Source organism: Oncorhynchus masou, chromosome 17, assembly GCF_036934945.1.
Source record: "Oncorhynchus masou masou isolate Uvic2021 chromosome 17, UVic_Omas_1.1, whole genome shotgun sequence".
Lineage (NCBI taxonomy): Eukaryota > Metazoa > Chordata > Actinopteri > Salmoniformes > Salmonidae > Oncorhynchus > Oncorhynchus masou.
This window is the reverse complement of record NC_088228.1, coordinates 1516021-1542665: the sequence shown is the minus strand read 5'-3', so window position 1 is coordinate 1542665 and position 26645 is coordinate 1516021. Positions and strand designations below refer to the sequence as shown.

The following is a 26645-nucleotide window of genomic DNA, read 5'->3' as shown; positions in this document are numbered from 1 at the left end:
CCACCACCACCACCTGCTACTGTTGACACCACACCACTACCACCACATGCTACTGTTGACACCACACCACCACCACCACATGCTACTGTTGACACAACACCACCACCACATGCTGCTGTTGACACCACCACATGCTACTGTTGGCACAACACCACCACCACCACATGCTGCTGTTGACACCACCACATGCTGCTGTTGACACCACCACATGCTACTGTTGACACAACACCACCACCACCACCACATGCTACTGTTGACACAACACCACCACCACCACCACCACCTGCTACTGTTGACACCACACCACCACCACCACCTGCTACTGTTGACACCACACCACCACCACCACATGCTACTGTTGACACAACACCACCACCACCACATGCTTCTACTGTTGACACAACACCACCACCACATGCTACTGTTGACACAACACCACCACCACCACCTGCTACTGTTGACACACCACCACCACCACCACCATGCTACTGTTGACACACCACCACCACCACATGCTACTGTTGACACACCACCACCACCACCACCACCACATGCTACTGTTGACACAACACCACCACCACCTGCTACTGTTGACACCACACCACCACCACCACATGCTACTGTTGACACAACACCACTACCACCACATGCTACTGTTGACACAACACCACCACCACCACCACATGCTACTGTTGACACAACACCACCACCACCACCTGCTACTGTTGACACACCACCACCACCACATGCTACTGTTGACACCACCACATGCTACTGTTGACACAACACCACCACCACCACATGCTACTGTTGACACACCACCAGCACCACCACCACCTTCTACTGTTGACACAGCACCACCACCACCACCACCTGCTACTGTTGACACCACCACACCACCACCACCACATTCTACTGTTGACACAAGACCACCACCACCACATGCTGCTGTTGACACCACCACATGCTACTGTTGACACAACACCACCACCACCACATACTACTGTTGACACAACACCACCACCACCACATGCTACTGTTGACATACCACCACCACCACCACCACCTGCTACTGTTGACACAACACCACCACCACCATCTGCTACTGTTGACACCACAGCGCCACCACCACATGCTACTGTTGACACAACACCACCACCACCACATGCTTTTGTGTGATCACCACCAGCACCACCACTACCTTCTACTGTTGACACAACACCACCACCACCACCTGCTACTGTTGACACAACACCACCACCACCACATGCTACTGTTGACACCACACCACCACCACCACATGCTACTGTTGACACAACACCACCACCACCACCACATGCTACTGTTGACACCACACCACCACCACCACATGCTACTGTTGACACAACACCACCACCACCACCTGCTACTGTTGACACAACACCACCACCACCACCTGCTACTGTTGACACAACACCACCACCACCACATGCTACTGTTGACACCACACCACCACCACCACATGCTACTGTTGACACAACACCACCACCACCACCACATGCTACTGTTGACACAACACCACCACCACCACATGCTACTGTTGACACAACACCACCACCACCACCTGCTACTGTTGACACCACAGCACCACCACCACATGCTACTGTTGACACAACACCACCACCACCACATGCTACTGTTGACACACCACCAGCACCACCACCACCTTCTACTGTTGACACAACACCACCACCACACATGCTACTGTTGACACAACACCACCACCACCACATGCTACTGTTGACACACCACCAGCACCACCACCACCTTCTACTGTTGACACAACATCACCACCACCACATGCTACTGTTGACACAACACCACCACCACCACCTGCTACTGTTGACACAACACCACCACCTGCTACTGTTGACAGACCACCACCACCACCTGCTACTGTTGACAGACCACCACCACCACATGCTACTGTTGACACAACACCACCACCACATGCTACTGTTGACACAACACCACCACCACATGCTACTGTTGACACAACACCACCACCACTACCTGCTACTGTTGACACAACACCACCACCACCACCTGCTACTGTTGACACACCAACACCACCACATGCTACTGTTGACACAACACCACCACAACCACATGCTACTGTTGACACAACACCACCACCACTACCTGCTACTGTTGACACAACACCACCACCACCACATGCTACTGTTGACACAACACCACCACATGCTACTGTTGACACAACACCACCACCACCACATGCTACTGTTGACACACCACCAGCACCACCACCACCTTCTACTGTTGACACACCACCACCACCACCACATGTTACTGTTGACACAACACCACCACCACCACCACTACCTGCTACTGTTGACACAACAACACCACCACCACCTGCTACTGTTGACACCACACCACCACCACCACATGCTACTGTTGACACAACACCACCACCACATGCTGCTGTTGACACCACCACATGCTACTGTTGGCACAACACCACCACCACCACATGCTGCTGTTGACACCACCACATGCTGCTGTTGACACCACCACATGCTACTGTTGACACAACACCACCACCACCACCACATGCTACTGTTGACACAACACCACCACCACCACCACCACCTGCTACTGTTGACACCACACCACCACCACCACCTGCTACTGTTGACACCACACCACCACCACCACATGCTACTGTTGACACAACACCACCACCACCACATGCTTCTACTGTTGACACAACACCACCACTACCACATGCTACTGTTGACACCACACCACCACATGCTACTGTTGACACAACACCACCACCACCACCACCTGCTACTGTTGACACCACACCACCACCACCACATGCTACTGTTGACACAACACCACCACCACATGCTACTGTTGACACAACACCACCACCACCACCTGCTACTGTTGACACACCACCACCACCACCACCATGCTACTGTTGACACACCACCACCACCACATGCTACTGTTGACACACCACCACCACCACCACCATGCTACTGTTGACACAACACCACCACCACCTGCTACTGTTGACACCACACCACCACCACCACATGCTACTGTTGACACAACACCACCACCACCACCACATGCTACTGTTGACACAACACCACCACCACCACCTGCTACTGTTGACACACCACCACCACCACCATGCTACTGTTGACACACCACCACCACCACATGCTACTGTTGACACACCACCACCACCACCACCACCACCACATGCTACTGTTGACACCACACGCTACTGTTGACACCACACCACCACCACCACATGCTACTGTTGACACCACCACATGCTACTGTTGACACAACACCACCACCACCACATGCTACTGTTGACACACCACCAGCACCACCACCACCTTCTACTGTTGACACAGCACCACCACCACCACCACCTGCTACTGTTGACACCACCACACCACCACCACCACATGCTACTGTTGACACAAGACCACCACCACCACATGCTGCTGTTGACACCACCACATGCTACTGTTGACACAACACCACCACCACCACATACTACTGTTGACACAACACCACCACCACCACATGCTACTGTTGACATACCACCACCACCACCTGCTACTGTTGACACAACACCACCACCACCATCTGCTACTGTTGACACCACAGCGCCACCACCACATGCTACTGTTGACACAACACCACCACCACCACATGCTTTTGTGTGATCACCACCAGCACCACCACTACCTTCTACTGTTGACACAACACCACCACCACCACATGCTACTGTTGACACAACACCACCACCACCACCTGCTACTGTTGACACAACACCACCACCACCACATGCTACTGTTGACACCACACCACCACCACCACATGCTACTGTTGACACAACACCACCACCACCACCACATGCTGCTGTTGACACCACCACATGCTACTGTTGACACAACACCACCACCACATGCTACTGTTGACACAACACCACCACCACCACCACATGCTACTGTTGACACAACACCACCACCACCACATGCTACTGTTGACACAACACCACCACCACCACCTGCTACTGTTGACACAACACCACCACCACCACCTGCTACTGTTGACACAACACCACCACCACCACATGCTACTGTTGACACACCACCAGCACCACCACCACCTTCTACTGTTGACACAACACCACCACCACACATGCTACTGTTGACACAACACCACCACCACCACATGCTACTGTTGACACAACATCACCACCACCACATGCTACTGTTGACACAACACCACCACCACCACCTGCTACTGTTGACACAACACCACCACCTGCTACTGTTGACAGACCACCACCACCACATGCTACTGTTGACACAACACCACCACCACATGCTACTGTTGACACAACACCACCACCACCACCTGCTACTGTTGACACAACACCACCACCTGCTACTGTTGACAGACCACCACCACCACATGCTACTGTTGACAGACCACCACCACCACATGCTACTGTTGACACAACACCACCACCACCACATGCTACTGTTGACACAACACCACCACCACCACCTGCTACTGTTGACACAACACCAACACCTGCTACTGTTGACAGACCACCACCACCACATGCTACTGTTGACACACCACCACCACCACCACCACCACATGCTACTGTTGACACCACACCACCACCACCACATGCTACTGTTGACACCACCACATGCTACTGTTGACACAACACCACCACCACCACATGCTACTGTTGACACACCACCAGAACCACCACCACCTTCTACTGTTGACACACCACCAGCACCACCACATGCTACTGTTGACACCACACCACCACATGCTACTGTTGACACAACACCACCACATGCTACTGTTGACACAGCACCACCACCACCACCACCTGCTACTGTTGACACCACACCACCACCACCACCTGCTACTGTTGACACCACACCACCACCACCACATGCTGCTGTTGATACCACCACATGCTACTGTTGACACAACACCACCACCACCACATACTACTGTTGACACAACACCACCACCACCACATGCTACTGTTGACATACCACCACCACCACCTGCTACTGTTGACACCACACCACCACCACCACATACTACTGTTGACACAACACCACCACCACCACATGCTACTGTTGACATACCACCACCACCACCACCTGCTACTGTTGACACCACAGCGCCACCACCACATGCTACTGTTGACAGAACACCACCACATGCTACTGTTGACACACCACCAGCACCACCACCACCTTCTACTGTTGACACAACACCACCACCACCACATGCTACTGTTGACACATCAGCAGCTCCACCACCTTCTACTGTTGACACAACACCACCACCACCACCACATGCTACTGTTAACACAACACCACCACCACCACCTGCTACTGTTGACACAACACCACCACCACCACATGCTACTGTTGACACCACACCACCACCACCACATGCTACTGTTGACACAACACCCTCACCACCACCACATGCTGCTGTTGACACCACCACATGCTACTGTTGACACAACACCACCAGCACCACCACCACCTTCTACTGTTGACACAACATCACCACCACCACATGCTACTGTTGACACAACACCACCACCACCACCTGCTACTGTTGACACAACACCACCACCTGCTACTGTTGACAGACCACCACCACCACATGCTACTGTTGACACAACACCACCACCACATGCTACTGTTGACACAACACCACCACCACCACCTGCTACTGTTGACACAACACCACCACCTGCTACTGTTGACAGACCACCACCACCACATGCTACTGTTGACAGACCACCACCACCACATGCTACTGTTGACACAACACCACCACCAACACATGCTACTGTTGACACAACACCACCACCACCACCTGCTACTGTTGACACAACACCAACACCTGCTACTGTTGACAGACCACCACCACCACATGCTACTGTTGACACACCACCACCACCACCACCACCACATGCTACTGTTGACACCACACCACCACCACCACATGCTACTGTTGACACCACCACATGCTACTGTTGACACAACACCACCACCACCACATGCTACTGTTGACACACCACCAGAACCACCACCACCTTCTACTGTTGACACACCACCAGCACCACCACATGCTACTGTTGACACCACACCACCACATGCTACTGTTGACACAACACCACCACATGCTACTGTTGACACAGCACCACCACCACCACCACCTGCTACTGTTGACACCACACCACCACCACCACCTGCTACTGTTGACACCACACCACCACCACCACATGCTGCTGTTGATACCACCACATGCTACTGTTGACACAACACCACCACCACCACATACTACTGTTGACACAACACCACCACCACCACATGCTACTGTTGACATACCACCACCACCACCTGCTACTGTTGACACCACACCACCACCACCACATACTACTGTTGACACAACACCACCACCACCACATGCTACTGTTGACATACCACCACCACCACCACCTGCTACTGTTGACACCACAGCGCCACCACCACATGCTACTGTTGACACAACACCACCACATGCTACTGTTGACACACCACCAGCACCACCACCACCTTCTACTGTTGACACAACACCACCACCACCACATGCTACTGTTGACACATCAGCAGCTCCACCACCTTCTACTGTTGACACAACACCACCACCACCACCACATGCTACTGTTAACACAACACCACCACCACCACCTGCTACTGTTGACACAACACCACCACCACCACATGCTACTGTTGACACCACACCACCACCACCACATGCTACTGTTGACACAACACCCTCACCACCACCACATGCTGCTGTTGACACCACCACATGCTACTGTTGACACAACACCACCAGCACCACCACCACCTTCTACTGTTGACACAACATCACCACCACCACATGCTACTGTTGACACAACACCACCACCACCACCTGCTACTGTTGACACAACACCACCACCTGCTACTGTTGACAGACCACCACCACCACCACATGCTACTGTTGACACAACACCACCACCACATGCTACTGTTGACACAACACCACCACCTGCTACTGTTGACAGACCACCACCACCACATGCTACTGTTGACAGACCACCACCACCACATGCTACTGTTGACACAACACCACCACCAACACATGCTACTGTTGACACAACACCACCACCACCACCTGCTACTGTTGACACAACACCAACACCTGCTACTGTTGACAGACCACCACCACCACATGCTACTGTTGACACACCACCACCACCACCACCACCACATGCTACTGTTGACACCACACCACCACCACCACATGCTACTGTTGACACCACCACATGCTACTGTTGACACAACACCACCACCACCACATGCTACTGTTGACACACCACCAGCACCACCACCACCTTCTACTGTTGACACAACACCACCACCACCACATGCTACTGTTGACACCACACCACCACATGCTACTGTTGACACAACACCACCACATGCTACTGTTGACACAGCACCACCACCACCACCACCTGCTACTGTTGACACCACACCACCACCACCACATGCTACTGTTGACACAAGACCACCACCACCACATGCTGCTGTTGATACCACCACATGCTACTGTTGACACAACACCACCACCACCACATGCTACTGTTGACATACCACCACCACCACCACCTGCTACTGTTGACACAACACCACCACCACCACCTGCTGCTGTTGACACCACAGCGCCACCACCACACGCTACTGTTGACACAACACCACCACCACCACATGCTACTGTTGACACACCACCAGCACCACCACCACCTTCTACTGTTGACACAACACCACCACCACCACATGCTACTGTTGACACACCACCAGCACCACCACCACCACCTTCTACTGTTGACACAACACCACCACCACCACCACATGCTACTGTTGACACAACACCACCACCACCACATGCTACTGTTGACACCACACCACCACCACCACATGCTACTGTTGACACAACACCACCACCACCACCACATGCTGCTGTTGACACCACCACATGCTACTGTTGACACAACACCACCACCACCACCACCACATGCTACTGTTGACACAACACCACCACCACCACATGCTACTGTTGACACAACACCACCACCACCACCTGCTACTGTTGACACCACAGCACCACCACCACATGCTACTGTTGACACAACACCACCACCACCACATGCTACTGTTGACACACCACCAGCACCACCAACACCTTCTACTGTTGACACAACACCACCACCACACATGCTACTGTTGACACAACACCACCACCACCACATGCTACTGTTGACACACCACCAGCACCACCACCACCTTCTACTGTTGACACAACATCACCACCACCACATGCTACTGTTGACACAACACCACCACCACCACCTGCTACTGTTGACACAACACCACCACATGCTACTGTTGACAGACCACCACCACCACATGCTACTGTTGACAGACCACCACCACCACATGCTACTGTTGACACAACACCACCACCACCACATGCTACTGTTGACACAACACCACCACCACCACCTGCTACTGTTGACACAACACCAACACCTGCTACTGTTGACAGACCACCACCACCACATGCTACTGTTGACACAACACCACCACCACCACATGCTACTATTGACACAAGACCACCACCACCACATGCTACTGTTGACACAACACCACCACCACCACCACCTGCTACTGTTGACACAACACCACCACCACCACATGCTACTGTTGACACAACACCACCACCACCAACACCACATGCTCCTGTTGACACAACACCACCACCACCATGCTACTGTTGACAGACCACCACATGCTACTGTTGACACACCACCACCACCACCACCACCACCACCTGCTACTGTTGACACAACACCACCACCACCACCTGCTACTATTGACACCACCACCACCACCTGCTACTGTTGACACAACACCACCACCACCACCTGCTACTGTTGACACAAACCACCACCACCTGCTACTGTTGACACAACACCACCACCACCACATGCTACTGTTGACACAACACCACCACCACCTGCTACTGTTTACACAACACCACCACCATCACATGCTACTGTTGACACAACACCACCACCTGCTACTGTTGACACAACACCACCACCACCACATGCTACTGTTGACACACCACCACCACCACCACATGCTACTGTTGACACAACACCACCACCACCACCACCTGCTACTGTTGACACACCACCACCACCTGCTACTGTTGACACACCAACACCACCACATGCTACTGTTGACACACCACCAACACCACCACATGCTACTGTTGACACACCACCACCACCACCACATGCTACTGTTGACACAACACCACCACCACATGCTATTGTTGACACAACACCACCACCACATGCTACTGTTGACACAACACCACCACCACATGCTACTGTTGACACAACACCACCACCACATGCTACTGTTGACACACCACCACCACCACCACCACCTGCTACTGTTGACACACCAACACCACCACATGCTACTGTTGACACAACACCACCACCACCACATGCTACTGTTGACACAACACCACCACCACCACCTGCTACTGTTGACACCACCACCACCACATGCTACTGTTGACACATTGCTACTGTTGACACAACACCACCACCACATGCTACTGTTGACACAACACCACCACCTCCACCTGCTACTGTTGACACAACACCACCACCACCAACACCACCACCTGCTACTGTTGACACAACACCACCACCACCACCTGCTACTGTTGACACCACCACCACCACCTGCTACTGTTGACACAACACCACCACCTGCTACTGTTGACACCACCACCACCCCTACCTGCTACTGTTGACACAACACCACCACATGCTACTGTTGACACCACCACCACCACCTGCTACTGTTGACACAACACCACCACCACCACCTGCTACTGTTGACACAACACCACCACCACCACCTGCTACTGTTGACACAACACCACCACCACCACCTGCTACTGTTGACACAACACCACCACCACCTGCTACTGTTGACACAACACCATCACCACCACCTGCTACTGTTGACACAACACCACCTCCACCACATGCTACTGTTGACACAACACCACCACCACCACTCCCACCACCTGCTACTGTTGACACAACACCACCACCACCACATGCTACTGTTGACACAACACCACCACCACCACCTGCTACTGTTGACACAACACCACCACCACCACCACCACCTGCTACTGTTGACACAACACCATCACCACCACCTGCTACTGTTGACACAACACCACCTCCACCACATGCTACTGTTGACACAACACCACCACCACCACTCCCACCACCTGCTACTGTTGACACAACACCACCACCACCACCTTCTACTGTTGACACAACACCACCACCACCACATGCTACTGTTGACACAACACCACCACCACCACATGCTACTGTTGACTATCCCAGTTGTGGTGTATTGCAGTTGTCTATGTCTACTAACCATATCAAACGTCATGATCAACTGCTGATCACTTTCGTGACACAGGACATCGTTACCTCAGGTGAAGTTCTAACCTCTGTCTGTGTGTTCGTTCTTCCCAGCAACAAGGAATGCCCTACGTGCAGGAAGAAGCTGGTGTCTAAGCGGTCCCTGCGGCCGGACCCTAACTTTGATGCCCTCATCAGTAAGATCTACCCCAGCAGAGATGAGTACGAGGCCCACCAGGAGAGGGTTCTGGCCCGCATCTCTAAACACAACAACCAGCAGGCCCTGTCCCACAGCATCGAGGAGGGCCTCAAGATACAGGCCAAGAACAGGTACTGTACCCTGACCTTTAACCTCTAACCGCTGTCCCACAGCATCGAGGAGGGCCTCAAGATACAGGCCAAGAACAGGTACTGTACCCTGACCTCTAACCCCTGTCCCACAGCATCGAGGGGGCCTCAAGATACAGGCCAAGAACAGGTACTGTACCCTGACCTCTAACCCCTGTCCCACAGCATCGAGGAGGGCCTCAAGATACAGGCCAAGAACAGGTACTGTACCCTGACCTTTAACCTCTAACCGCTGTCCCACAGCATCGAAGAGGGCCTCAAGATACAGGCCAAGAACAGGTACTGTACCCTGACCTTTAACCCCTGTCCCCCAGCATCGAGGAGGGCCTCAAGATACAGGCCAAGAACAGGTACTGTACCCTGACCTTTAACCCCTGTCCCACAGCATCGAGGAGGGCCTCAAGATACAGGCCAAGAACAGGTACTGTACCCTGACCTCTAACCCCTGTCCCACAGCATCGAGGAGGGCCTCAAGATGCAGGCCAAGAACAGGTACTGTACCCTGACCTTTAACCTCTAACCGCTGTCCCACAGCATCGAGGAGGGCCTCAAGATACAGGCCATGAACAGGTACTGTACCCTGACTTCTGACCCCTAACCCTTAACCCACAGCATCGAGGAGGGCCTTGCGATACAGCCCGTGACTGTACTGCTAATCTCATTTGAATAACATTTTCCCATTTAGGTGTCTTCTCACAAAGGTCAGAACAACTTACCCTATGATTTAAAATATGTTTCTAGAACTATGGTCAAATTGAATGTTACTTTATAAAATGGAATTTAAATCTGACCTCCTCCCACCACTGGGTGTCACTGCAGGCTGCAGCGAGGGAAGAAGCACCAGCTGGAAAACGGCAGCGGGGCGGAGGACAATGGTGACTCCTCCCACTGCAGCAATGCCTCCGTCCACTCCAACCAGGTATGAGCACTCCTTCATTCCTTCATCTGCCCCTGTCGTTCTGTCCCTGAACAAGGCAGTTAACCCGCTGTTTCCCAGTAGCCCATCATTGTAAATAAGAATTTGTTCTTAACTGACGTGCCTCGTTAAATAAAGGTTAAATTAAATAAAAAATAAATTCCCACGTAGGGTTGCAGAATGCCAGTAACCTCCCCAGTATTACCAGGTTTATCAGAAATCCTGGTTGGATAATTCCTGGTCTCAGGAAAAAGCAGGCTATCCGGATTCCTCCAACCAGGAAAACCTGACTGGATTTGTACAATCATATTCCCATGTCTATCAAATGCCCAAAAAGTGAAGCTGAGTTGTGTTAGCAAGCCACTGACAGGATGTGTAAGGGTAGGATGTATTATGTATGAGACGTGTACAATGTCTATGACATGGGCAGCGTGCAGGGTAATAGTAATGTATTGTGTATATGGATGGGTAATGTGCAGGGTAATAGTAATGTATTGTGTATATGGGATGGGTAATAGTAATGTATTGTGTATATGGGATGGGTAATAGTAATGTATTGTGTATATGGGATTGGTAATGTGCAGGGTAATAGTAATGTATTGTGTATATGGGTCGGGTAATATGCAGGGTAATAGTAATATATATCAGCTTGGTAATGTGCAGGGAAATAGTAATGTATTTTGTACATGGAATGGGTAATGTGCAGGGTATTAGTAATGTATTGTGTATATGGGATGGGTAATGTGCAGGGTTTTAGTAATGTATTTTGTACATGGAATGGGTAATGTGCAGGGTATTAGTAATGTATTGTGTATATGGGATGGGTAATGTGCAGGGTTTTAGTAATGTATTGTGTATATGGGATGAGTAATGTGCAGGGTAATAGTAATGTATTGTGTATATGGGATGGGCAGCGTGCAGGGTAATAATAATGTATTGTGTATATGGATGGGTAATAGTAATGTATTGTGTATATGGGATGGGTAATGTGCAGGGTAATAGTAATGTATTGTGTATATGGATTGGTAATGTGCAGGGTATTAGTAATGTATTGTGTATATGGGATGGGTAATGTGCAGGGTAATAGTAATGTATTGTGTATATGGGATGGGTAATAGTAATGTATTGTGTATATGGGATGGGTAATAGTAATGTATTGTGTATATGGATGGGTAATGTGCAGGGTATTAGTAATGTATTGTGTATATGGGATGGGTAATGTGCAGGGTATTAGTAATGTATTGTGTATATGGGATTGGTAATGTGCAGGGTAATAGTAATGTATTGTGTATATGGGATTGGTAATGTGCAGGGTATTAGTAATGTATTGTGTATATGGGATTGGTAATGTGCAGGGTTTTAGTAATGTATTGTGTATATGGGATTGGTAATGTGCAGTGTATTAGTAATGTATTGTGTATATGGGATGGGTAATGTGCAGGGTATTAGTAATGTATTGTGTATATGGGATGGGTAATGTGCAGGGTAATAGTAATGTATTGTGTATATGGGATGGGTAATAGTAATGTATTGTGTATATGGGATGGGTAATAGTAATGTATTGTGTATATGGGATGGGTAATAGTAATGTATTGTGTATATGGGATTGGTAATGTGCAGGGTAATAGTAATGTATTGTGTATATGGGATGGGTAATGTGCAGGGTATTAGTAATGTATTGTGTATATGGGATTGGTAATGTGCAGGGTAATAGTAATGTATTGTGTATATGGGATTGGTAATGTGCAGGGTATTAGTAATGTATTGTGTATATGGGATTGGTAATGTGCAGGGTAATAGTAATGTATTGTGTATATGGATGGGTAATGTGCAGGGTATTAGTAATGTATTGTGTATATGGGATGGGTAATGTGCAGGGTATTAGTAATGTATTGTGTATATGGGATTGGTAATGTGCAGGGTAATAGTAATGTATTGTGTATATGGGATTGGTAATGTGCAGGGTATTAGTAATGTATTGTGTATATGGGATTGGTAATGTGCAGGGTTTTAGTAATGTATTGTGTATATGGGATTGGTAATGTGCAGGGTAATAGTAATGTATTGTGTATATGGGATTGGTAATGTGCAGGGTAATAGTAATGTATTGTGTATATGGGATTGGTAATGTGCAAGGTAATAGTAATGTATTGTGTATATGGGATGTGTAATAGTAATGTATTGTGTATATGGGATGGGTAATAGTAATGTATTGTGTATATGGGATGGGTAAATGTGCATGGTATTAGTAATGTATTGTGTATATGGGATTGGTAATGTGCAGGGTAATAGTAATGTATTGTGTATATGGATGGGTAATGTGCAGGGTATTAGTAATGTATTGTGTATATGGGATGGGTAATGTGCAGGGTATTAGTAATGTATTGTGTATATGGGATTGGTAATGTGCAGGGTAATAGTAATGTATTGTGTATATGGGATTGGTAATGTGCAGGGTATTAGTAATGTATTGTGTATATGGGATTGGTAATGTGCAGGGTTTTAGTAATGTATTGTGTATATGGGATTGGTAATGTGCAGGGTAATAGTAATGTATTGTGTATATGGGATTGGTAATGTGCAGGGTAATAGTAATGTATTGTGTATATGGGATTGGTAATGTGCAAGGTAATAGTAATGTATTGTGTATATGGGATGTGTAATAGTAATGTATTGTGTATATGGGATGGGTAATAGTAATGTATTGTGTATATGGGATGGGTAAATGTGCATGGTATTAGTAATGTATTGTGTATATGGGATTGGTAATGTGCAGGGTAATAGTAATGTATTGTGTATATGGATGGGTAATGTGCAGGGTATTAGTAATGTATTGTGTATATGGGATTGGTAATGTGCAGGGTAATAGTAATGTATTGTGTATATGGGATTGGTAATGTGCAGGGTATTAGTAATGTATTGTGTATATGGGATTGGTAATGTGCAGGGTATTAGTAATGTATTGTGTATATGGGATTGGTAATGTGCAGGGTAATAGTAATGTATTGTGTATATGGGATTGGTAATGTGCAGGGTAATAGTAATGTATTGTGTATATGGGATTGGTAATGTGCAGGGTAATAGTAATGTATTGTGTATATGGGATGTGTAATGTATTGTGTATATGGGATGGGTAATAGTAATGTATTGTGTATATGGGATGGGCAGCGTGCAGGGTAATAGTAATGTATTGTGTATATGGGATGGGTAATAGTAATGTATTGTGTATATGGGATGGGCAGTGTGCAGGGTATTAGTAATGTATTGTGTATATGGATGGGTAATGTGCAGGGTATTAGTAATGTATTGTGTATATGGGATGGGCAGCGTGCAGAGTAATAATAATGTATTGTGTATATGGATGGGTAATAGTAATGTATTGTGTATATTGGATGGGTAATAGTAATGTATTGTATATATGGGATGGGTAATGTGCAGGGTAATAGTAATGTATTGTGTATATGGATTGATAATGTGCAGGGTAATAGTAATGTATTGTGTATATGGATGGGTAATGTGCAGGTTATTAGTAATGTATTGTGTATATGTGATGGGTAATGTGCAGGATATTAGTAATGTATTGTGTATATGGGATGGGTAATGTGCAGGGTAATAGTAATGTATTGTGTATATGGGATGGGTAATGTGCAGTGTATTAGTAATGTATTGTGTATATGGGATTGGTAATGTGCAGGGTAATAGTAATGTATTGTGTATATGGGATGGGTAATGTGCAGGGTAATAGTAATGTATTGTGTATATGGGATGGGTAATGTGCAGGGTAATAGTAATGTATTGTGTATATGGGATTGGTAATGTGCAGGGTATTAGTAATGTATTGTGTATATGGGATTGGTAATGTGCAGGGTTTTAGTAATGTATTGTGTATATGGGATTGGTAATGTGCAGGGTAATAGTAATGTATTGTGTATATGGGATTGGTAATGTGCAGGGTAATAGTAATGTATTGTGTATATGGGATTGGTAATGTGCAAGGTAATAGTAATGTATTGTGTATATGGGATGTGTAATAGTAATGTATTGTGTATATGGGATGGGTAATAGTAATGTATTGTGTATATGGGATGGGTAAATGTGCATGGTATTAGTAATGTATTGTGTATATGGGATTGGTAATGTGCAGGGTAATAGTAATGTATTGTGTATATGGATGGGTAATGTGCAGGGTATTAGTAATGTATTGTGTATATGGGATGGGTAATGTGCAGGGTATTAGTAATGTATTGTGTATATGGGATTGGTAATGTGCAGGGTAATAGTAATGTATTGTGTATATGGGATTGGTAATGTGCAGGGTATTAGTAATGTATTGTGTATATGGGATTGGTAATGTGCAGGGTTTTAGTAATGTATTGTGTATATGGGATTGGTAATGTGCAGGGTAATAGTAATGTATTGTGTATATGGGATGGGTAAATGTGCATGGTATTAGTAATGTATTGTGTATATGGGATTGGTAATGTGCAGGGTAATAGTAATGTATTGTGTATATGGATGGGTAATGTGCAGGGTATTAGTAATGTATTGTGTATATGGGATGGGTAATGTGCAGGGTATTAGTAATGTATTGTGTATATGGGATTGGTAATGTGCAGGGTAATAGTAATGTATTGTGTATATGGGATTGGTAATGTGCAGGGTATTAGTAATGTATTGTGTATATGGGATTGGTAATGTGCAGGGTTTTAGTAATGTATTGTGTATATGGGATTGGTAATGTGCAGGGTAATAGTAATGTATTGTGTATATGGGATTGGTAATGTGCAGGGTAATAGTAATGTATTGTGTATATGGGATTGGTAATGTGCAAGGTAATAGTAATGTATTGTGTATATGGGATGTGTAATAGTAATGTATTGTGTATATGGGATGGGTAATAGTAATGTATTGTGTATATGGGATGGGTAAATGTGCATGGTATTAGTAATGTATTGTGTATATGGGATTGGTAATGTGCAGGGTAATAGTAATGTATTGTGTATATGGATGGGTAATGTGCAGGGTATTAGTAATGTATTGTGTATATGGGATTGGTAATGTGCAGGGTAATAGTAATGTATTGTGTATATGGGATTGGTAATGTGCAGGGTATTAGTAATGTATTGTGTATATGGGATTGGTAATGTGCAGGGTATTAGTAATGTATTGTGTATATGGGATTGGTAATGTGCAGGGTAATAGTAATGTATTGTGTATATGGGATTGGTAATGTGCAGGGTAATAGTAATGTATTGTGTATATGGGATTGGTAATGTGCAGGGTAATAGTAATGTATTGTGTATATGGGATGTGTAATGTATTGTGTATATGGGATGGGTAATAGTAATGTATTGTGTATATGGGATGGGCAGCGTGCAGGGTAATAGTAATGTATTGTGTATATGGGATGGGTAATAGTAATGTATTGTGTATATGGGATGGGCAGTGTGCAGGGTATTAGTAATGTATTGTGTATATGGATGGGTAATGTGCAGGGTATTAGTAATGTATTGTGTATATGGGATGGGCAGCGTGCAGAGTAATAATAATGTATTGTGTATATGGATGGGTAATAGTAATGTATTGTGTATATTGGATGGGTAATAGTAATGTATTGTATATATGGGATGGGTAATGTGCAGGGTAATAGTAATGTATTGTGTATATGGATTGATAATGTGCAGGGTAATAGTAATGTATTGTGTATATGGATGGGTAATGTGCAGGTTATTAGTAATGTATTGTGTATATGTGATGGGTAATGTGCTGGATATTAGTAATGTATTGTGTATATGGGATGGGTAATGTGCAGGGTAATAGTAATGTATTGTGTATATGGGATGGGTAATGTGCAGTGTATTAGTAATGTATTGTGTATATGGGATTGGTAATGTGCAGGGTAATAGTAATGTATTGTGTATATGGGATGGGTAATGTGCAGGGTAATAGTAATGTATTGTGTATATGGGATGGGTAATGTGCAGGGTAATAGTAATGTATTGTGTATATGGGATGGGTAATGTGCAGGGTATTAGTAATGTATTGTGTATATGGGATGGGTAATGTGCAAATGTGCAGGGTATTAGTAATGTATTGTGTATATGTGATTGGTAATGTGCAGGGTAATAGTAATGTATTGTGTATATGGGATTGGTAATGTGCTGAGTAATAGTAATGTATTGTGTATATGTGATTGGTAATGTGCAGGGTAATAGTAATGTATTGTGTATATGGGATTGGTAATGTGCAGGGTAATAGTAATGTATTGTGTATATGGGATGTGTAATAGTAATGTATTGTGTATATGTGCAGGGTAATAGTAATGTATTGTGTATATGGGATGGGCAGTGTGCAGGGTAATAGTAATGTATTGTGTATATGGGATGGGTAATAGTAATGTATTGTGTATATGGGATGGGCAGTGTGCAGGGTATTAGTAATGTATTGTGTATATGGATGGGTAATGTGCAGGGTATTAGTAATGTATTGTGTATATGGGATGGGCAGCGTGCAGAGTAATAATAATGTATTGTGTATATGGATGGGTAATAGTAATGTATTGTGTATATGGGATGGGTAATAGTAATGTATTGTATATATGTGCAGGGTAATAGTAATGTATTGTGTATATGGGATGGGTAATGTGCAGGGTAATAGTAATGTATTGTGTATATGGATTGATAATGTGCAGGGTAATAGTAATGTATTGTGTATATGGATTGATAATGTGCAGGGTAATAGTAATGTATTGTGTATATGGGATGGGTAATGTGCATGGTATTAGTAATGTATTGTGTATATGGGATGGGTAATGTGCAGGGTATTAGTAATGTATTGTGTATATGGGATGGGTAATGTGCAGGGTATTAGTAATGTATTGTGTATATGGGATGGGTAATGTGCAGGGTATTAGTAATGTATTGTGTATATGGGATGGGTAATGTGCAGGGTATTAGTAATGTATTGTGTATATGGGATGGGTAATGTGCAGGATATTAGTAATGTATTGTGTATATGGATGGGTAATGTGCAGGGTAATAGTAATGTATTGTGTATATGGGATGGGCAGTGTGCAGGGTATTAGTAATGTATTGTTTTTTTTGATGGGTAATGTGCATTTTAATAGTAATGTATTGTGTATATGTGATGGGTAATGTGCAGGGTAATAGTAATGTATTGTGTATATGGGATGGGTAATGTGCAGGGTAATAGTAATGTATTGTTTATATGGGATGGGTAATAGTAATGTATTGTTTATATGGGATGGGTAATAGTAATGTATTGTTTATATGGGATGGGTAATAGTAATGTATTGTTTATATGGGATGGGTAATAGTAATGTATTGTGTATATGGATGGGTAATAGTAATGTATTGTTTATATGGGATGGGTAATAGTAATGTATTGTTTATATGGGATGGGTAATAGTAATGTATTGTGTATATGGATGGGTAATAGTAATGTATTGTTTATATGGGATGGGTAATAGTAATGTATTGTTTATATGGGATGGGTAATAGTAATGTATTGTTTATATGGGATGGGTAATAGTAATGTATTGTGTATATGGATGGGTAATAGTAATGTATTGTGTATATGTGATGGGTAATAGTAATGTATTGTCTATATGTGATGGGTAATGTGCAGGGTAATAGTAATGTATTGTGTATATGGATGGGTAATGTGCAGGTTATTAGTAATGTATTGTGTATATGTGATGGGTAATGTGCAGGGTAATAGTAATGTATTGTGTATATGTGATGGGTAATGTGCAGGGTAATAGTAATGTATTGTGTATATGGGATTGGTAATGTGCAGGGTAATAGTAATGTATTGTGTATATGGATGGGTAATAGTAATGTATTGTTTATATGGGATGGGTAATAGTAATGTATTGTGTATATGGATGGGTAATAGTAATGTATTGTGTATATGGGATGTGTAATAGTAATGTATTGTGTATATGGATGGGTAATAGTAATGTATTGTTTATATGGGATGGGTAATAGTAATGTATTGTGTATATGGATGGGTAATAGTAATGTATTGTTTATATGGGATGGGTAATGTGCAGGGTAATAGTAATGTATTTTGTATATGGGATGGGTAATAGTAATGTATTGTGTATATGGGATGGGTAATAGTAATGTATTGTGTATATGGGATGGGTAATAGTAATGTATTGTGTATATGGGATGGGTAATAGTAATGTATTGTGTATATGGGATGGGTAATAGTAATGTATTGTGTTTATGGGATGGGTAATAGTAATGTATTGTGTATATGGGATGGGTAATAGTAATGTATTGTGTATATGGGATGGGTAATAGTAATGTATTGTGTTTATGGGATGGGTAATAGTAATATATTGTGTATATGGGATGGGTAATAGTAATGTATTGTGTATATGGGATGGGTAATAGTAATGTATTGTGTATATGGGATGGGTAATAGTAATGTATTGTGTTTATGGGATGGGTAATAGTAATGTATTGTGTATATGGGATGGGTAATAGTAATGTATTGTGTATATATTGCGTGTTATGTACTTTTCATTTTCCATTTCAAATCTCTTCCTTTGTGAAGCGGGGGGGTATAGATGTCTTGTTGTAACGTGGGGCTGTAAATGCATACAAATGTCCATTTTGTTGAGTAAATGACACCAGGAATATAGCAGCAGGATATCCAGTCAGTGTGTCTTTCCTCGTTAAAGCATCTCATCACTTTAACATCTTACGCCCTGGGTTGTGTTCATCTCCCGCCCCCTAATTAAAATAATCTTATCAATCAAAGCAGGAGGCGGGGCCGAGCATCAAGCGTACCAAGACGTCAGATGACTCTGGTCTGGACATGGACAACGCTACAGAGAACGGAGGGGGAGGTGACGTGGCCATGGACGGAGCCAGCGAGATAGAGCTGGTGTTCTGTCCTCATCCTACGCTCATGGACAAGGAGGACACCGTGCAGACCAGGTGGGTCTCTGAGGCTGAGTGGGACACAGGATAGGTGGTTTGTTCCATGTGCAGAATCTGCATTATGCACATTTTTGGACGACCAAAAGTCTCAATGAAAGCAAGTCTGAGAAGCGGTAGATGTGTTCTATGTGCTCTATTTCTATGATTCCCGTTAAATTTTGTATTTTGTCTGTTATTTTCGATTTTGTACACCAGCTTCAAACTGCTGGAAATGCAATATTTTAGGTTATGGAAAAGATATTTCACAGCAGTTTAGATGCTACAAACGGAAATGAGATTAACTATTAGAATGTTTAGCAACCAATTATTGGCAGAGCAATTTGTGCTTCGTGCACCTTTACATATTTAGAATGACTGAAGTAGTGTTGGTCTTCTAATCTGCGTAGGCCTGGGTCTTCTAATCTGCGTAGGCCTGGGTCTTCTAATCTGCGTAGGCCTGAGTCTTCTAATCTGCGTAGGCCTGGGTCTTCCAATCTGCGTAGGCCTGGGTCTTCCAATCTGCGTAGGCCTGGGTCTTCCAATCTGCGTAGACCTGGGTCTTCTAATCTGCGTAGGCCTGGGTCTTCTAATCTGCGTAGGCCTGGGTCTTCCAATCTGCGTAGGCCTGGGTCTTCCAATCTGCGTAGGCCTGGGTCTTCTAATCTGCGTAGGCCTGGGTCTTCTAATCTGCGTAGGCCTGGGTCTTCCAATCTGCGTAGGCCTGGGTCTTCCAATCTGCGTAGGCCTGGGCCTTCCAATCTGCGCAGGCCTGGGCCTTCTAATCTGCGTAGGCCTGGGCCTTCTAATCTGCGTAGGCCTGGGCCTTCTAATCTGCGTAGGCCTGGGCCTTCTAATCTGCGTAGGCCTGGGCCTTCTAATCTGCGTAGGCCTGGGCCTTCTAATCTGCGTAGGCCTGGGCCTTCTAATCTGCGTAGGCCTGGGCCTTCTAATCTGCGTAGGCCTGGGCCTTCCAATCTGCGTAGGCCTGGGTCTTCCAATCTGCGTAGGCCTGGGCCTTCCAATCTGCGTAGGCCTGGGCCTTCTAATCTGCGTAGGCCTGGGCCTTCTAATCTGCGTAGGCCTGGGCCTTCTAATCTGCGTAGGCCTGGGCCTTCTAATCTGCGTAGGCCTGGGCCTTCTAATCTGCGTAGGCCTGGGCCTTCTAATCTGCGTAGGCCTGTGTATTTGAATCCTATCTGAAAAACAGTGAGACTGTACCTGTGGATGTTTATATGGGGAAAGTTTTGATAGTGTATGTGTGTGTGTATATCTTTCTAGGCCTCAGGTAATGTGTTGTGCTATTGAGTTAGTGCCCAGGTTCATCAAGAAGTCGGCTAATGAAACTCTGTGTGTGGTAGTGTTGAGTTTGTTCCCAGGTACATCAAGACGTCGGGTAACGCCACAGTGGACCACCTGTCTAAGTACCTGGCTGTGCGTCTGGCTCTGGAGGAACTGAGGAAGAACGGAGAGGCCAGCCCTGTCAATGTAGACGCTGCCTCAGAGAAACAATACACCATTTATATCCCTACAGCCAACGGCCAGTTCACGGTAATAATACAATATATTACTACAAATACTACTACAATACACCATTTATATCCCTACGGCCAACGGCCAGTTCACGGTAATAATACAATATATTACTACAAATACTACTACAATACACCATTTATATCCCTACGGCCAACGGCCAGTTCACGGTAATAATACAATATATTACTACAAATACTACTACAATACACCATTTATATCCCTACGGCCAACGGCCAGTTCACGGTAATAATACAATATATTACTACAAATACTACTACAATACACCATTTATATCCCTACAGCCAACGGCCATTTCACGGTAATAATACAATATACTACTACAATACACCATGTATATCCCTACGGCCAACGGCCAGTTCACGGTAATAATACAATATACTACTACTACTACAATGACGAGAAAACAATACCTTCAGACCATAAATAATTATTTTGCAATTAATATCTAAGGCTAGATGGAGGTTTTTCTTTATTTTAGGCCTTCTGGCATTAGTGCGTAAGTCCAAGCTTTAGCGTCTAACTTTACGCACGCCAAACTAGTCAAACGATTTTGGGAACGGGCAGAAAACGTTTACATTGATCCACTGAGGCAAAAAATAAACATGTTGGAGTTTAATTTAATAAGAGAAAATCTAAGAAATGGAGAGTTGAAAATAGAGAGAGAGAGAGGGCCTGTTTTGTTTAGGAAAGACCTCGTGGTAAAAGAGAATGTTGTGAGGAACTATACTAATACTATACCATACAAATACTATACTTATACTATGCTAATACTATTCTATGCTAATACTATACCATACTAATACTATACGTATACTATGCTAATATTATACTAATGCCATGCTAATACTATACCATACAAATACTATACTTATACTATGCTAATACTATACTAATGCCATGCTAATACTATACCATACAAATACTATACTTATACTATGCTAATACTATACTAATGCCATGCTAATACTATACCATACAAATACTATACTTATACTATGCTAATACTATACTAATGCCATGCTAATACTATACTAATTTCATGCTAATACTATACTCATACCATGCTAATACTATACTTGAACTATCCTAATACTATACTGGTACTATACTAGTAGAATGCTAATACCATACTTATGCTAATAATGTACAAGTACTATTCTAGTAATATGCTAATACTATACTACACTATACCAATACTGTACTTGTGATATACTAATACTACACTAATACTATGCTATACTAATGCTGCACTGATACTTTTCTAATACCATACTAATACCAATATTATACTAAAACTACATTAATACTATCCCATTCTACACCACACTGATACAATACTATACTACACTGATGCTATACTACTACTATACTATAATACACTAATGCTAGACTATGCTAATACTATACTATGCTATACTGCACTAACACCATAATATATTATGCTATGCTATACCACAGTAATAAATACTATACTACGCTAATACTATACGGCCACTATACTAGTACTATACTATGCTAATACCAATACTATACTTATGCTATACTTATGCTATACTAATACCATGTGAATACTTTACTATACTAATATGATACTAAACTCATACTATACTAATACTATATTTATATACTAATGCTCTGCTAGTACTACACAAATACTATACCATTTCTATACTATACCAATACTATACTAATACTATGCGATGCCACACTAACACTATACTAATACGATGCTAATATTATGCTAATACTATGCTAATGCTACGCTCATACTATACTAGTGTTGTACTAGTACTATACTAATTCTATGCACATTCTATACTACACTAGCACTGCTAATACTATACTAACTCTATACTATACTAATTATTTGCTATACTAATACTATACATGTACCATACTAATTCTATACCGTACTAGTGCTATACTAATACGGTATTAATTCAATACTAATACTATGCTGTGATAATTCTATAGTATACTAATTCTATACTATACTAACCCTCTACCTATACTATACTAATTATATTCTAATGCTATACTAATTCTATACTATACTAATACTCTACTGATACTCCGCTGTGCTAATTCTATACTATACTAATTCTAAACTAATATTATACGAATTCTATGCTATAATTTTATACTATGCTAATTTGATATTAATACTATACTAATTCTACAATATACAAATTCTATACTGTGCTAATGCTATGCTAATTCCATGCTATGCTAATTCTATTCTATACAATACTAATTATGTGCTATGCTAATTATAATACTACATTACTATACTAATTCTATACTATACTAATGCTATGCTACTTCTATGCTCTACTAATTCTATACTTTTATTCTATACTATGTGAATTCTATACTATACTAATTCAATGTTATGCTAATTCTATACTATACTAATGCTATGCTAATTCTATGCTCTACTAATTCTATACTCTACTAATTCTATACTTTTATTCTATACTATGCGAATTCTATACTATATACTAATTCAATGTTATGCTAATTCTATACGATGCGAATTCTATACTAAACGATGCTATACTAATTAGACGGTCACAAGACCAATTTCAAATAGGCACACACTCCTAGCCCAGTTTTGCGTCTAATCACTGGTCACCCAGGTGACCTTTAGCCTAGTGTTGCGTCTGGTCACCCAGGTGACCTTTAGCCCAGTGTTGCGTCTAATCACTGGTCACCCAGGTGACCTTTAGCCTAGTGTTGCGTCTGGTCACCCAGGTGACCTTTAGCCTAGTGTTGTGTCTAATCACTGGTCACCCAGGTGAGCTTTAGCCTAGTGTTGCGTCTGGTCACCCAGGTGACCTTTAGCCTAGTGTTGTGTCTAATCACTGGTCACCCAGGTGAGCTTTAGCCTAGTGTTGCGTCTGGTCACCCAGGTGAGCTTTAGCCTAGTGTTGTGTCTAATCACTGGTCACCCAGGTGAGCTTTAGCCTAGTGTTGCGTCTGGTCACCCAGGTGACCTTTAGCCTAGTGTTGTGTCTAATCACTGGTCACTCAGGTGACCTTTAGCCTAGTGTTGCGTCTGGTCACCCAGGTGACCTTTAGCCCAGTGTTGCGTCTAATCACTGGTCACCCAGGTGACCTTTAGCCTAGTGTTGCGTCTGGTCACCCAGGTGACCTTTAGCCCAGTGTTGCGTCTAATCACTGGTCACCCAGGTGACCTTTAGCCTAGTGTTGCGTCTGGTCACCCAGGTGACCTTTAGCCCAGTGTTGTGTCTAATCACTGGTCACCCAGGTGAGCTTGTGTATATAATGCAACTAATAAAGTGTGGAAAGAATGTCCTCCTGAAAGACAATACATCAGTCAATGCTCTCTGTCGGTCCTCTAGGTGCTGAACGGCTCTTTTTCTCTGGAGCTTGTCAGTGAGAAGTACTGGAAGGTGAACAAGCCCATGGAGCTGTACTTCGCCCCCACCAAGGAGCACAAGTAGACCGCCTGGAGTACACCTGGGGGGGTAGACCGCCTGGAGTACACCTGGGGGGGTAGACCGCCTGGAGTACACCTGGGGGGTAGACCGCCTGGAGTACACCTGGGGGGTAGACCGCCTGGAGTACACCTGGGGGTAGACCGCCTGGAGTACACCTGGGGTAGACCGCCTGGAGTACACCTGGGGGGTAGACCGCCTGGAGTACACCTGGGGGGTAGACCGCCTGGAGTACACCTGGGGGGTAGACCGCCTGGAGTACACCTGGGGGGTAGACCGCCTGGAGTACACCTGGGGGTAGACCGCCTGGAGTACACCTGGGGGGTAGACCGCCTGGAGTACACCTGGGGGTAGACCGCCTGGAGTACACCTGGGGGGTAGACCGCCTGGAGTACACCTGGGGGGGTAGACCGCCTGGAGTACACCTGGGGGGGTAGACCGCCTGGAGTACACCTGGGGGGGTAGACCGCCTGGAGTACACCTGGGGGGTAGACCGCCTGGAGTACACCTGGGGGGGTAGACCGCCTGGAGTACACCTGGGGGGTAGACCGCCTGGAGTACACCTGGGGGGGTAGACCGCCTGGAGTACACCTGGGGGGTAGACCGCCTGGAGTACACCTGGGGGGTAGACCGCCTGGAGTACACCTGGGGGGGGGTAGACCGCCTGGAGTACACCTGGGGGGGTAGACCGCCTGGAGTACACCTGGGGGGGTAGACCGCCTGGAGTACACCTGGGGGGGTAGACCGCCTGGAGTACA

General features: G+C 44.9%; 1 protein-coding gene across 3 annotated transcripts in view; it reads left to right on the top strand.

The window, feature by feature from the left end:
- The window catches only part of rnf2 (ring finger protein 2), a 64517-nt gene extending 38484 nt beyond the window's left edge, over positions 1 to 26033 (top strand). For 2 of the 3 annotated variants that reach the window (XM_064992032.1, XM_064992033.1), the window contains exons 4-8: positions 10769 to 10984; positions 11822 to 11921; positions 20712 to 20890; positions 22231 to 22420; positions 25792 to 26033. In XM_064992032.1, coding sequence (XP_064848104.1) covers positions 10769 to 10984; positions 11822 to 11921; positions 20712 to 20890; positions 22231 to 22420; positions 25792 to 25893 — 787 coding nt within the window. In that variant the 3' untranslated portion in view covers positions 25894 to 26033. The remainder of the gene's footprint in view (positions 1 to 10768; positions 10985 to 11821; positions 11922 to 20711; positions 20891 to 22230; positions 22421 to 25791) is intronic. The other variant, XM_064992034.1, reaches the window with a different exon arrangement.
- The last annotated feature ends 612 nt before the right edge of the window (positions 26034 to 26645 follow it).